General features: G+C 39.3%; 1 protein-coding gene across 1 annotated transcript; it reads left to right on the top strand.

Moving 5' to 3' along the window:
- Positions 1-7,293: 7,293 nt before the first annotated feature.
- LOC129504306 (olfactory receptor 4C5-like) lies at positions 7,294-15,182 on the top strand (the record flags this gene model as incomplete). The annotated part of the gene is made up of 2 exons (XM_055316976.1): positions 7,294-8,250; positions 15,139-15,182. Coding segments are annotated over exons 1-2 (936 nt in total), but the record flags the coding sequence as incomplete, so codon positions are not given.
- Positions 15,183-15,552: the final 370 nt, after the last annotated feature.

The following is a 15,552-nucleotide window of genomic DNA, read 5'->3' as shown; positions in this document are numbered from 1 at the left end:
TCCTTCTCCTGTATGTTTTGCACCATTTACAGAACAGGCAAAAAATTCCACAAGTTCCAAAGTGCTAATAATTGTGTCATCAAATAGGAGATGGGTATTGTTTTAAAGAAACATTTCAGTTAACCAAATATTCCACCACAAACTTGTTCACCATCATGCCCAAGTTTAAAAAACTATTTTATCTCCTCCCACTACTGAAATTAAATTTTTATGAAAAGTATCAATATATTGATTTAGTATAACAATTGACTCATTGTTAACTAATTCTAGTCCCTCCTCTAACCAGATTTCACTGTATGGACATCATGGGGAAATGTTAATTCAATTTCCCAATACATTTGATCATATCAGTATTATAGATTTTGTTAAAATCAAACTAATCCTACCAGTTACACCAGTATTAAACAAAATAACAGGTACATTATCATTAACTGATTGGCTCCCTTTCTAGCAGCAATTACTTCTCACTATTAAATTAATTTTCACTCGGATCCTTCATTTGATATAACCCAGGGTTCTCCTCATCTTTTGGTCATCCAATGACCCTTTTGCAGTCTGCATTGCCAGTCCATTGACTACTGCCCAAGCCTCAGAAAAGCCATACCATATCACGATAGCAATAATCTAGTTCTTCTGGTGCTACAAGGAACACCGCTCTTAACCCACTGAGTGGATTTATAGTTTCCTCTTCAATTAATCAGCCTTTACACAGCTGCTTTCCAGACTGAGTGATGGCTCTCCAAACTCAAGCCATCATCTATAAACCATACTGTTTATTAGGCATCCTCCAAAAACTGATCATAAGGAAGGACCCATTTAGCAATGAAGTTAGGTAACTCCTCAGAAGGAGCTAATGTAGGGCTCAAAGGCAACGTAGCCACTTGTTCATGTATTCCCCCTTTTGCAAGTCCTCTATTTACATTTCAATTTAATAAAAGAAATATTCTGTTCATTTCTCTACCTACTAGAATGATTATCTAATATAATCTGTGACTTATGGATATTTCAGATCTCAAAATAATGTTATATCCTTCAGTAAAAATCAAGGCAGTTTCAAATAAAGTCCAATAACAAGCAAGCAATCACCTTGCAAACAGTGTGCACCCTTTGGCTGTTTAAGGCAATTTCCCAGTTCACATGCCCACTGATGCACCTCTAGGTGGCAATTCCAGCATCCTTTACAGAAGGCATTCTTCAGAGAAGAGAAATTTTTCTCATGATTCTCTTTTTAGGAACAGAGAAGCAACACCCAGAAAAAGTTCCATAGTTTCTATCTTGTTGCATTGGCCAGAATTGTGTCACATGCCCACCTTTAAACTGATCACTGGAAAAGAGGAGAAAATCACCTTAATTGCCTTAGACTAATCCAGATTCACAACTCTGGCCTGGGAATGGACCACACTTTACCCCAAACACCTGGCCACCTAAACCAGAAGAAATGGAGTTTTGTTACAAAGAAAGAAGCTGCAAAATAGCCACTCTGTGGTGCCTCCACTGCACACTCCTCATATCTGTAATCAAACTCTCTGCCTCTCCCCCACCCTTCTCTCTTAGCTCTACCCCACTGGCATTTAAACATGATCAAGTTTCTCCTATGCTGAAAAATATTCACCCTCAATCTCATATCCCATTCACTGACTAATTTAATTCTGATAACAACTCCATGAAATAATATTCTCTATTTTGCAGAAAAGGAAACCAAGCCATGGAGAAGATGAATAACTTAGCCAAGATCACACAGCTTGGCCAGGATTCAATAAATAATAGCCAACAGTATCACAGTTGTATAAAATGCAAACATTTCTCTCAATTTATTTCAGAAAAATATTTCCCAAGTATTTTCTATGCATAACACACTCATTGGACGATATTATATTCAGTCTCTCAGTGTTCTTCCCAACAAACCAAATCTATTTAGGGCTGTTTTAGAGGCTCTACTAAGTGAAGTAACATATACAGAATCTTGTAAATAGAAGAATCAAGTATCACACCCAGGCTTATGGCTTTGGTGCATTATTTCTCTAGGACCCTACCACATCTCATTCATGTAGAGGATGTCCTTGGTCCTAACATCTGCTCGGTCATCCTTCTATTCTACAGGCATCAGAAAATTCCCAGAAACAAAACTTCCAAGATAATGTCTAGGCATATCTCCCATATTGAAGCCAAAAGCAGGAAAGGAAGATTAAAAATGTTTTTCTCTCTGTGGCTCTCCTCATGTCACTGCTACACATGGGATCTGCCTGAGGAATGTGTCCTGCCAGCCACTGGTGGTAGAACCAGGGCCTCTAAATAACCCACCAGGGTCTAGATCAGCACCCCACACCCATCATTCCTAGTACATGAGACACATCACAGAATCAGTGTCTAACTGCTACAACAGCATAATTGCTACAGTTCAGGCTTAGAATTAGATTCTTGTATTTAAATACAAGCTCTATTAAAAAAAAAAGTGGGAAATATCAGAAAGGGAGACAGAACATGGAAGACTCCTAACTCTGGGAAATGAACTAGGGGTGGTGGAAGGGGAGGAGGGCGGGAGGTGGGGGTGACTGGGTGGCGGGCACTTAAGTGGGCACTTGACGGGATGAGCACTGGGTGTTATTCTGTATGTTGGCAAATTGAACACCAATAAAAAATAAATTTATTATTATTAAAATAAATAAATAAATACAAGCTCTACCAAAGATTAGCTTTTCTGATCTTGACCAAATAATGCTCACATAAGCATCAACTTCTTCACGCATAAAATATAATTACTAATATCTTCTTTATGGGGTTTATGTGAGAATTATATGAAATACCATACTTGGCATAAATTTATTATTTGTCAGTTCTCATTGTGTCCACATTTCCTTTATTCCTACAACCTTTTCAAGGACTCCCAAATTCCCTGTCAGATTTTTAGTGATGACAAGGTCAAATATTCGTAGCAAGATTTTGGAATTATACTGACTTATGAATCAGTATTTGATACTTTAAAACTTTCTTCTCTCCTTTCTGTATGTACCCAGATTCTAGCAACCATAAGAGTAAGAAGATAAGTTATATCTATATAGCTTGTTAAAACAGAAAAATTAGGGATTGCAAGCACCATACTAATATTATATTATATTATATTATATTATATTATATTATATTATATTATATTATATTATATTAGTTGGGGCAATTCTTGCCAGAGACCCAAACTGGTCATACCATGAGCTTTAATGTTCTGCACAGAAAATGGCAGACAGCAGTGTGCCTTTGCTCAATGCCAGGCACAATTCCAGCACTTCACATGCATTATCTCGTAAAACCCCACAACAGTCCTATGATGGGTACCATTATCACCCACTTTTTTATAGATGTGGGAACCTGGGTAAAAAGAGGCTGAAGAACAAAGTCACACAGTTAGCAAATAGAAGATACAGCAAAACATTTTCTCTTCAGCATGATTCAGATTTTTATTATTAAGAGCACTTTCTCTAGCCTACATGTGTCCATTCTTAGGGCATTAGCAATAGAATAGCAGTTTTTCACTGGTTTATATACTATCATGTGTTATCTTGCTCAATCCCCACCCCACTTCTAGACCTCTGTGAGATAGGTAGTATTAAGGCTATTTTATAGACTCTCACTGACTCATGCATCCATACCCTCATGACTAGAATATTCTGTGCCGTGTGTCCCATACTCTAAGATCATTTTTTAGACACAGTCATAGAGGGGCTGCTAACCCAACCCAACTGGTTCTCTCCTATCCCTTTGGTCACAGATGCCATAGCAACAAGAGAAAAATCATGAATTGGTGTGGCTACCATCTTGATTGAAGTTGCTAATTCTAATCCTTTGGGAGCTGAGAGGATAGAGCCTCCTTAACTCCTTGCACTTGAGTAATACCTATTTAAATACTTCCCTGAAACCACACAGGAAAATATTGATAAAGATAGACCCAGCTGACCACATAAAAATAACCAGCCACACATCACGGAAGCTGTTTTGTTCTGAGTTTCCAATACAGTTGGATCCAGATTTCCAAGACCAAAGGAGGTAACTCTGACTGAGCACAGTCTTACTAAGAAAAAGGCTTAAAGAGCTAACTTCAGCTAACTTACCTGCTACTCCAAGGCATCTTTCATTTGTTGCTGATAGTATGGTGTTTGCAATCCCTAATTTTTCTGTTTTAACAAAGTTTACTATTATCAAAGCTTTAGATCAAGTGGCTTTTATAATATTCCTCATCTAGTCACCAAAAAAATACTGGCAAATAGGCAGTAAGCTGGCTTGGAAAGAGATGTCCCCCCAATGGTTAGATTTTTTTCCCCTCTATTTGGTATGAAGTCTAACACTTTGGAAGCTAGGTAAAGAAATTTATGATCTGAGCTGGGATGCTCATGTGTCACATTCAGAGGAAGGTATGACCCTAGGAAGCAAACCTAAACCTAGCCAATGAACTCAGAATTATTTAGGAAGTTTCTCTCTGCAATCATTTTCAAGTCACAAAGTGAATAAGAGAAATATTATACCTAACATAAAAATGAATGAACTTGCAAAGAAGCCACTAGGAATGGGTTAGTGATTTCTACCTCCATGTCAAGTGTGCTCCAAATTAAGATACCTGTTCTGGAATGAATCTGTTACTTTTTTCTCAAATGCATTCATGCAGGTAGGTACAACCTGTAATTTTTTAATTAATATTAAAACAGAATAATTCTGTTCTCCAGGTGATACTAGTGTCCTCCATTTTAAGGTGAGTTAGATTTAAACATCAGTATCTACTGTCACATATAAGGTCTATTATGAAAAGCAGTCACTCAGGATATTATGAACCCAAAAAGAGACTAAGAAGATATTTCTTTTACTAACTTGTTCCACTGATTATAAAAGTAATCTATTCTTGTAGAAAATTTAGATTAAAAAAATTTAAAGAATATAAAAATTGCCTTTAACTTATAATTCAAGTAAGCACTATTAATCTTTGCAAGGTACTTTTTTCAGATACTTTTCTATGTATATATGTCATTTGGAACAATTTAGATCATAATATATAAACTGTTTCATATCTTGTAGTTTCCACTCAATATGATTTTGGAAGGATCTTTCCACACTATTAACTCTTCTTGTAAATAACTTCAATGTCCACCTGATATTTCATCACTATAATTGCTCAGTTATTCATCTCTATGCAGACATTTGGATTATGTTTAATTATTATTTAAAAAATACGAAATACTACCTGTATGCATAATTTTTGTCCATATTTTTTTTATCTAGAATAGATTCCCAAGCGTAAGGAGTTCTGGACATTACCATTTATAAAGCCCTTATTACATAGAGTCAAGTTTCTTTCCCGAATATTTTATATCAACACACAGCTGCCAGCACTGCGTAATATAACTGTCATAAATCTTTGCCAACTTGCCAGTTAAAAGCATCTCACTGTTTTTATATGGTGCTTCTTTGATGACTTGTGAAATAGAGAATTTTTTAGGTGTCTATTGCTTTCACCTGAGAGTGATATTTTTATTAGCTTTGCCCTTGTTTTCATAATGGTATAAGTAGACCTTTTTTGTAAAAAAAAATTTCTATAATAATGGTTACTTGTTATATTTGTTGTAAGTATTTTTCTAGTTGCTCTAGATCTTTATGTAACTGAATCCATTGTCCTGTATCTCATACCAGTGCATTTTGCTTAACATACTCTTCCCCATTCAGAGATTATATATTTATTTCTTTGTGTTCTGTTTTTGAATGAATCTATATTTTATTTGAACGTTTAATACACTCTATTCTTTTTGTTCTCTCTTTTACCTCCCTTTTTTTTTTGGTGATGTCATGAAGATTTATTCTATTTTGAAAAATACCTATCCAGATGTTGAAAAATGTTTTATGAACTACACATAATATCCTTTTAAGTATTCTTTAAAAATAAGGTCCTTTTGTAATATGATCACACTTGCTTCTTATTAAGCTTATTTAATCATCAGTTGTATTTGTGCATAGCTATTTGTACTTTTGAAATATTAAAAACAACTTTTGAATGGATTTATCAAATCTAGTATTTTTCTGATATACTGATTTCTACATTCAATCTTTTTTCTGGATATAACTGGCTGTTTTCTAACTTCTTCAATACTTCATTTATTTTATCTTCATGTATGTTCTCCCTTCATATTATGTCAATCAAATATTTCAAGGATAAGAATAGTTATATGTGAAGTCTTTTCATTTTTATTCTTCTTTCAAGAATTTGGAGTGTGTAAGAAAGCTATGTTTTACCCTTGGGATAAAACTTTGGTCTATGTAGGAATGATATTCTTCAATCCCCCTGTGCTTTTTGTTATTTTTCCTATTTTATACGTGAGAAATTTTAGACGCAGTAAGACTAAGTTCTGTACATATCATTGCATGACTGCTAAGCAGTGAAAACAGAATGAAGAAGCAGTCTATCTGACTGTAAAGAACATCCAACAAATTATAATGCTCTTGCTTCCTTGTCTTTAAAGAATGTTTTCTAAATACATCCAGAGTTTCTCCTAGCCTTCCTTAAACTGAGTTTTTATATGCCAAATACCCTTGAAAACTACATAAAACAAATTCTCCCAACAGGGAATTCTAAAGTTTCTAATAAATCTGGAGAATTTTGCATTGAATCATGTTCTTTCATCCTCTTCAGGATATTCTCCCTTTTTCTTGTTTGATGATGTTCTTAGACAATTCCATTTAAATGTGGTGTAAGCTCAGAGATCTAACTGCCAGATAATCTCAGTGGAGCCTCAAACATACACTCAGTTTTTTCTGAAATGTGACTACATTATTCTTAATTTCAAATTGGAGTTGCCTGATATTTTATAGTCACCCTGAAACAAGTCACAAGCAACAAGAATAACAAATTGCTGCTTAGCCTCAGCAGCACAGGTGACAAGAGAAGAGACCCAGGGCAGTAGCTTCTCATGAATTCAAGCCTCTGCTCCTCCTTACAGGTCCTCCTTTCATTCCAGTTTTCATATGGGAGAAAATACAATCGCAATTGTTCAGAGAATATCCACCAGTGCGCAATTACAGGAAGGAGTGTACAATTGTAAAACTGTATTTGTGTCTATGGATGAGTGTATGTGAATGTGTGTGTGCATATGTCTACGTGTCTGTATCTGTCAGAGGCTAAAGAGGCTATGTGTTCATTATATGACCAGTAATAAGGCCCAACTTTATTTATGTATGAATTTATCTGCTTGGGGTTTCCATAAGTTTCACAAAAAACAATCCTGACAGAAATCATTTGCTAGATCAAAATGTGCCTGCAACAATTGCAATCCCTGTGCTGTTTGCAGGTAAATCAATTATCCAGATACCAAAGTGGGTTCACAGAACAAATGAACAACGTGACGGAATTCATCCTGCTTGGCCTGACACAGAACCCAGATGTGCAGAAACTCTTGTTTGCTGTGTTTATAGTCATCTACTTTCTCACTGTGGCAGGCAACTTACTCATTGTCGTGACAATCAGCACCAGCAGAGCCCTGGGCTCCCCCATGTATTTTTTTCTGTCTTTCCTGTCCTTCATAGATAGCTGCTGCTCTTCAACTATGGCTCCCAAAATGATATTTGACTTACTTGCTAAAAAGAAAACTATCTCCTTCAGTGGGTGCATGACTCAGCTCTTTGCAGAACATTTCTTTGGGGGAGTTGAGATTATCCTGCTCACAGTGATGGCCTATGACCGCTACATGGCTATCTGCAAGCCCCTACACTACATGATCACAATGAACAGGCAAATGTGTGCCAACTTGGTGACCATGGCCTGGGCTGGGGGATTTCTTCATGCTCTGATTCAAATTCTTTTTATAGTCTGGTTGCCCTTCTGCGGCCCCAATGTCATTGACCATTTCATCTGTGATCTTTTTCCTCTGCTAAAACTCTCCTGCACTGATACTCACATCTTTGGACTTTTTGTCGCCGCGAACAGTGGGCTGATGTGTCTGCTCATTTTTTCTATTCTTGTCACCTCTTATGTCCTCATCCTCTACTCTCTAAGAACTCACAGTACTGAAGGACAGCGTAAGGCTCTCTCTACCTGTGCCTCCCATGTTACGGTAGTTGTCCTATTCTTTGTACCCTGTATATTTGTGTACCTTAGGCCCATGGTCACCTTCCCCATCGACAAAGCAGTGGCTGTGTTTTATACTATGATAACACCCATGTTAAATCCTTTAATCTATACCCTCAGAAACTCAGAAGTGAAAAATGCCATGAGGAAGCTCTGGGGCCACACAGTAATCTTGGGTAATAACAATTCATGTGACTAGAAAAGAAAAAAAATGTCATTCATATTTTAAGAACAAGCATGACTAACAGAAAGATCAATGGTCTTCAGGTCAAAATATGTGAGTTTAAGTATATTTTGCTCCCCTTGCTTTCTGTAATCTTTTTTTATTTGAATTAAATTAGCCAACATATGGCACATTATTAGTTTCAGATGTAGAGTTCAATAATTCATCAGTTGTGTATAACACCCATGCCTCATCATATCACATGCCCTCCTTAATGCCCATCCCCCAATTACCATATCCCCCATCCACCTCCCCTTCACCAACCCTCACTTAATTTCCTATACTTAAGAGTCTCTCATTGTTTTTCTCCCTCTCTGATGACTTCCCATTCAGTTTTCCCTCCCTTGCCCTATAATCCTGTGCACTATTTCTTATATTCCACATATGAGTGAAACTATATGATAATTGTATTTCTCTGATTGACTTATTTCACTCAGCATAGTACCCTCTAGTTCCAGCCACATCAATGTAAATGGTAGGTATTCATTTTTTCTGAGGGCTGAATAATATTACATCATCTTTATCCATCCATATGTCAAAGGACATCTTGGCTCCTTCCATAGTTTGGCTATTATGGACATTGCTGCTATGAACACTGGGATGCAGGTGTCCCATTATTTCACTACATCTGTATATTTGGGAAAAATACCCTTGTGTAATTGGTGGGTCCTAGGTAGCTCTATTCTTAACTTCTTGGAGAACCTCCATCCAGTTTTCCAGAGTGACTGCACCAGCTTGCATTCCTACCAACAATGTAAGAGGGTTCCCTTTCTCCATATCCTCATTAACATTTGTGGTTATTTTAGCCATTCTAACTGCTGTAAAGTGGTATCCCATTGTGGGTTTGATTTGTATTCCCCCGATGACACATGATGTTGACCATTTCTGTAATCTTTGATGGTTCATCTTTCATACCAGTAATTGATTAAATAATCATTTAAGAGACTAAAGTCTCTTCCAATTAGAAACCCCTCTGTATTTACAAGTTGTTGATGAAAAGGCATTGCTTATCAGCATAAAATATCACAATATATAGAAAATCTCTCAGCTTAAGAAACAATTCTCTGTAAAGCTTTGGGTATAGATTATATAACCAATAGGACAATTAAAATATTTAAGGTAAAGACATAATGGTGGGACACCTGGGTACCTCAGTGGTTGAGCATCTGCCTTTGTCTCAGGTTGTGATTCCAGGGTCCTGGGATCAGGTCCCGCATCGGGCTCTCCACAGGAAGCCTGCTTCTCCCTCTGCCTATGTCTCTGCCTCTCTCTCTGTCTCTCATGAATAAATAAATAAAATCTTTTTTTTAAAAAAATGCATAATTATTATGTGTTTTACTTAAAATTCATAGCTTTAATCCCAAATATGTAGTCAAAGTAGATTTATTATGCTGAGAAATAAAGATCAAACAAAAATGAATTTGTTTTGAAAAATGAGAGAGGATTCATCCCAAAATAAATGCTGCCTTGTTGCACAATTACAGGGGCACTATTTACAGGGTAATCTGGGCTCTTCCTAGAATAAATTATTTTCTCTGCTTAAAGACAAAAAAATGGTATGAAATTCTTCTAGATATAGCTATAGAACAATCTCACACATGATTCCCCAGAAAGATAATTTTCGGTCAAAGACACACTTCATCTTGATGAAGTCCCAGTGATTCATTTTTGCTTTTGTTTCTCTGGCCTTCATGGATGTATCTTGCAAGAAGTTGCTGTGGCCAAGTTCAAAAAGGGTGCTTCCTCACAGCAAAAGCAACACTCAACAAAACTAAAAGACAACCCACAGAATGGGAGAAGATATTTGTAAATGACCCATCAGATAAAGGGCCAGTGTCCAAGATCTCTAAAGAACTTATTCAACTCTACAGCAAAGAAACCAACAATCCAATCATGAAATGGGCAAAAGACATGAACAGAAATGTCACAGAGGAAGACATAGACATGGCCAACAAGCACATGAGACAATGCTCCACATGACTGGCCATCAGGGAAACACAACTCAAAAGCACAATGAGATACCACCTCACACCAGTGAGAATGGTGAACATTAAGAAGACAGGAAACAACAAATGTTGGAGACGATGTGGAGAAAGGGGAACCCTCCTGCACTGTTGGTGGGAATGTGAACTGGTGCAGCCACTCTGGAAAACTGTGTGGAGCTTCCTCAAAGAGTTCAAAATAGAGCTGCCGTGTGACCCAGCAATTCCACCGCTGGGGATTTACCCCAAAGATACAGATGCAGTGAAATGCCGGGACATCTGCACCCCAATGATTATAGCGGCAATGTCCACAATAGCCACACTGTGGAAGGAGCCTCGGTGCCCATCGACAGATGAATGGATAAAGAAGATGTGTTCTACCTATGTAATGGAGTATTACTCAGCCAATAGAAATGACAAATACCCACTATTTGCTTCAATGTGAAGGGACCTAGAGGGTATTATGTTGAGTGAAATAAGTCAATGGGAGAAGGACAAAAATTATATGGTCTCATTCATTTGGGGAATATAAAAATTAGTGAAAGGAAATAAAGGGAAAGGAGAGAAAATGAGTGAAAATATCGGTGAGGGTGACAAAACATGAGAGACACCTAACTCTGGGAAATGAACAAAGGGTAGTGGAAGAGGAAGTGGGTAGGGGGTTGGGGTGACTGGGTGATTGGAACTGAGGGGGGCACTTAGTGGGATGAGCACTGGGTGTTATGCTATATGACAGCAAACTGAACTCCAATAAAAAAAATCTTTAAAAAAAAGACACACTTCACCTCTGAAATAGCTGTTATATAGATTTCTGCCTCAACTAATAGGAAAAAAAGTATCTGGTACAAAAGAGAGTGTTAATGATAATTGAGTAATCAAAACAAAAAGTCTACACATTCAAATTTGAATGCCAACCTTTAGACCAATTACAGACCAATGCAATGGGAAATAATCTGAGTTACAGACACAGTGCCATTCTAAGAGAAAGAACCCATATAAAAGGAGATCCAGATTTGACTGAGAACAAAAGTTCTACAAAACAAAGAGAGAAAATCATGAAAGCATATCAATACTAAACAATCAACAAAATACAAAGGAAGGCAGTAAGAAAGGAAAAGAGGGACGGAAGAACTACAAGACACACAGAAAACAAAATAGCAAGAGTAAGTCCTTAAGTATGAATAATTGTTTTATATGTAAATGAGTTAACTCCTCAATCAAAAGACACAGAATGACTAAATGGATTTTTTTAAATATGACTATATGCTGTCTACAAGAGACTCACTTAAGATACAACCACGAAAGCAAAAGAAACAAAAGCAAAAATGAACTATTGGGACTTCATCAAGATAAGAACCTTTTGCACAGCAAAGGATACAGTCAACAGAACTAAAAGACAACCTACAGAATGGGAGAAGATATTTGCAAATAACATATCAGATAAAGGGCTAGTTTCCAAAATCTATAAAGAACTTATTAAACTCAATAGCAAAGAAACAAACAATCCAATCATGAAATGGGCAAAAGACATAAGAGAAATCTCACAGAGGAAGACATAGACATGGCCAACATGCACATGAGAAAATGCTCTGCATCACTTGCCATCAGGGAAATACAAATCAAAACCACAATGAGATACCACCTCACACCAGTGACAATGGGGAAAATTAACAAAGCAGGAAACAACAAATGTTGGAGAGGATGCGGAGAAAAGGGAACACTCTTACACTGTTGGTGGGAATGTGAACTGGTGCAGCCACTCTGGAAAACTGTGTGGAGGTTCCTCAAAGAGTTAAAAATAGACCTGCCCTATTACCCAGCAATTGCACTGTTAGGGATTTACCCCAAAGATTCAGATGCAATGAAACGCCGGGACACCTGCACCCAGATGTTTCTAGCAGCCATGTCCACAATAGCCAAACTGTGGAAGGAGCCTCGGGTCCATCGAAAGATGAATGGATAAAGAAGATGTGGTTTATGTATACAATGGAATATTACTCAGCCATTAGAAACGACAAATACCCACCATTTGCTTCAACGTGGATGGAACTGGAGGGTATTATGCTGAGTGAAGTAAGTCAATCGGAGAAGGACAAACAGTGTATGTTCTCATTCATTTGGGGAATATGAATAATAGTGAAAGGGAATATAAGGGAAGGGAGAAGAAATGTGTGGGAAATATCAGAAAGGGACACAGAACATAAAGACTCCTAACTCTGGGAAACGAACTAGGGGTGGTGGAAGGGGAGGAGGGCGGGGGGGGGGGTGAATGGGTGACAGGCACTGAGGGGGACACTTGACGGGATGAGCACTGGGTGTTATTCTGTATGTTGGTAAATTGAACACCAATAAAAATTAATTTATTAAAAAAAGATTTAAGGGCACACATTGTGTTCAAGTGAAGTGATAAAAAAAAGATATTTCATGCAGTGGCAACTGAAAGAGGGCAAGGACTATACTTAGGTCAGACAAAATAGACTCTAAAACAAAAACTGTCACAAATAAGGACTTTATATAACTATAAAAGGGTCAGTTTAGGGATCCCTGGGTGGCGCAGCGGTTTGGCGCCTGGCTTTGGCCCAGGGCGCGATCCTGGAGACCTGGGATTGAGTCCCACGTCGGGCTCCTGGTGCATGGAGCCTGCTTCTCCCTCTGCCTGTGTCTCTGCCTCTCTTTCTCTCTCTGTGACTATCATAAATAAATAAAAATTCAAAAAAAATTCAAAAAAAGGGTCAGTTTACCAGGAAGATGAATTATAAATATTTATGCACCCAGCATCAGAATACCTAAATATATCAAGCAAATATTAAAGGATCTAATGGGAGAAATAGACAACAACACAATAATAGTAAGAGATTTAAATACTCCACTTTCAATGATGGTTAGAACATATACACAGAAAATCAGTAAGAACACAATGGACTTGAACAACAGTGTTGACCAAATGGACCTAACAGACATATATAGAACAGTCCACCCAATAGCAGTGGAAGATATATTCGTCTGAAGTGCACATGGAAGATTATGCAAGATAGATCATAGGCTAGGTCAAAAAACAAGTCTTGAAAAACTTAAGAAGATTAAAATCATACAAAGTATCTTTTCTGAACACGATGAAGTGAAACTAGAAATCAAAAACAGAAGGAAAACTGAAAAAAATCACAAACACATGGAAATTAAATAACACATTATTGTACTATCTATGGGTCAAAGAAGAACCAAGAGAGGAATTAGAAACATTTCAAAATAGGGGATCCCTGGGTGGCTCAGCAGTTTGGTGCCCGCCTTGTCCCAGGGCATGATCCTGGAGTCCTGGGATCTAGTCCCACATCAGGCTTCCTGCTTCTCCCTCTGCCTGTGTTTCTGCCTCTCTCTCTGTGTGTCTCTTATGAATAAATAAATAAAATATTTTAAAAAAGAAACATTTCAAGACAAACGAAATTTTAAACTGTACACCAAAACCTATGGGATGCAATACTAGAAGAGAAATTTATAACAATTAATACCTACATTTAAAAAGGAGATCTCGGAGGGGGAGGGGCAAGATGGCGGAAGAGCAGGGTCCCCAAGTCACCTGTCCCCACCAAATTACCTAGATAACCTTCAAACCATCCTGAAAATCTACGAATTCGGCCTGAGATGTAAAGAGAGACCAGCTGGAACGCTACAGTGAGAAGAGTTCGCGCTTCTATCAAGGTAGGAAGACGGGGAAAAAGAAATAAAGGAACAAAAGGCCTCCGAGGGGGAGGGGCCCCGCGAGGAGCCGGGCTGAGGCCGGGGCGAGTGTCCCCAGGACAGGAGAGCCCCGTCCCGGAGAAGCAGGAGCTGCACCAACCTTCCCGGGCGGGCGGAAAGGGGCTCGCAGGGAGTTGGAGCAGGACCCAGGAGGGCGGGGATGCCCTCGGGCTCCCGGGGACACTAACAGACACCTGCGCCCGGGAGAGTGCGCCGAGCTCCCTAAGGGCTGCAGCGCGCACGGCGGGGCCGGAGCAGCTCGGAGGGGCTCGGGCGGCGGCTCCGCGGAGGGGGCTGCGGGGCGGGAGCGCGAATCCAACAGCGCAGGCCCCGGAGCACAGGGCGCCGGGACACAGCCCAGGATCCGGCCTCCCCCGGGACAGGCAGAGGCCGGGAGGGCCCAGGACAGCGAGGACGCTCCTGCCCCGAGCTGAGCAGATCAGCGGCCCCGCCCCGGAGCCTCCAGGCCCTGCGGACGGAGAACCGAGAGCCCCGAGCCCCGTAGTTCCTGCGGAGGCTAAATCCAGGCTTCCAGAGTTGCCATAGCAACTGCTGCTGTTCCTCCTGGGGCCCACGGGGTAAACAACCCCCGCTGAGCCCGGCAGCAGGCAGGGGCAGAGCAGCTCCCCCAAGTGCTAACACCTGAAAATCAGCACAGCAGGCCCCTCCCCCAGAAGACCAGCTGGACGGACCAGTGATACTCCCCCGTGTTCCAATACAACTTGTTTTTGGCCACTCTGCACTGAGCAAAATGACTAGAAGGAAAACCTCACCTCAAAAGAAAGAATCAGAAACAGCCCTCTCTCCCACAGAGTTACAAAATCTGGATTACACTTCAATGTCAGAAAGCCAATTCAGAAGCACTATTCTACAGCTACTGGTGGCTCTAGAAAAAAGCATTAAGGACTCATGAGACTTCATGACTTCAGAATTTAGATCCAATCAGGCAGAAATTAAAAATCAATTGAATGAGATGCAATCCAAACTAGAAGTCCTAACGACGAGGGTTAACGAGGTGGAAGAACGAGTGAGTGACATAGAAGACAAGTTAATGGCAAAGAGGGAAACTGAGGAAAAAAGAGACAATCAATTAAGGGACCATGAAGACAGATTAAGGCAAATAAATGACAGTCTAAGGAAGAAAAACCTACGTTTAATTGGGGTTCCCGAGGGCGCCGAAAGGGACAGAGGGCCAGAATATGTATTTGAACAAATCCTAGCTGAAAACTTTCCCAATCTGGGAAGGGAAACAGGCATTCAGATCCAGGAAATAGAGAGATCCCCCCCTAAAATCAATAAAAACCGTTCAACACCTCGACATCTAATAGTGAAGCTTGCAAATTCCAAAGATAAAGAGAAGATCCTTAAAGCAGCAAGAGACAAGAAGTCCCTGACTTTCATGGGGAGGAATATTAGGGTAACAGCAGACCTCTCCACAGAGACCTGGCAGGCCAGAAAGGGCTGGCAGGATATATTCAGGGTCCTAAATGAGAAGAACATGCAACCAAGAATACTTTATC

Source organism: Nyctereutes procyonoides, unplaced genomic scaffold (genome assembly GCF_905146905.1).
Source record: "Nyctereutes procyonoides isolate TBG_1078 unplaced genomic scaffold, NYPRO_anot_genome, whole genome shotgun sequence".
NCBI classification, from domain to species: domain Eukaryota; kingdom Metazoa; phylum Chordata; class Mammalia; order Carnivora; family Canidae; genus Nyctereutes; species Nyctereutes procyonoides.
The sequence above is the reverse complement of the archived record's forward strand: the minus strand, read 5'-3'. Positions and strand labels throughout refer to the sequence as shown.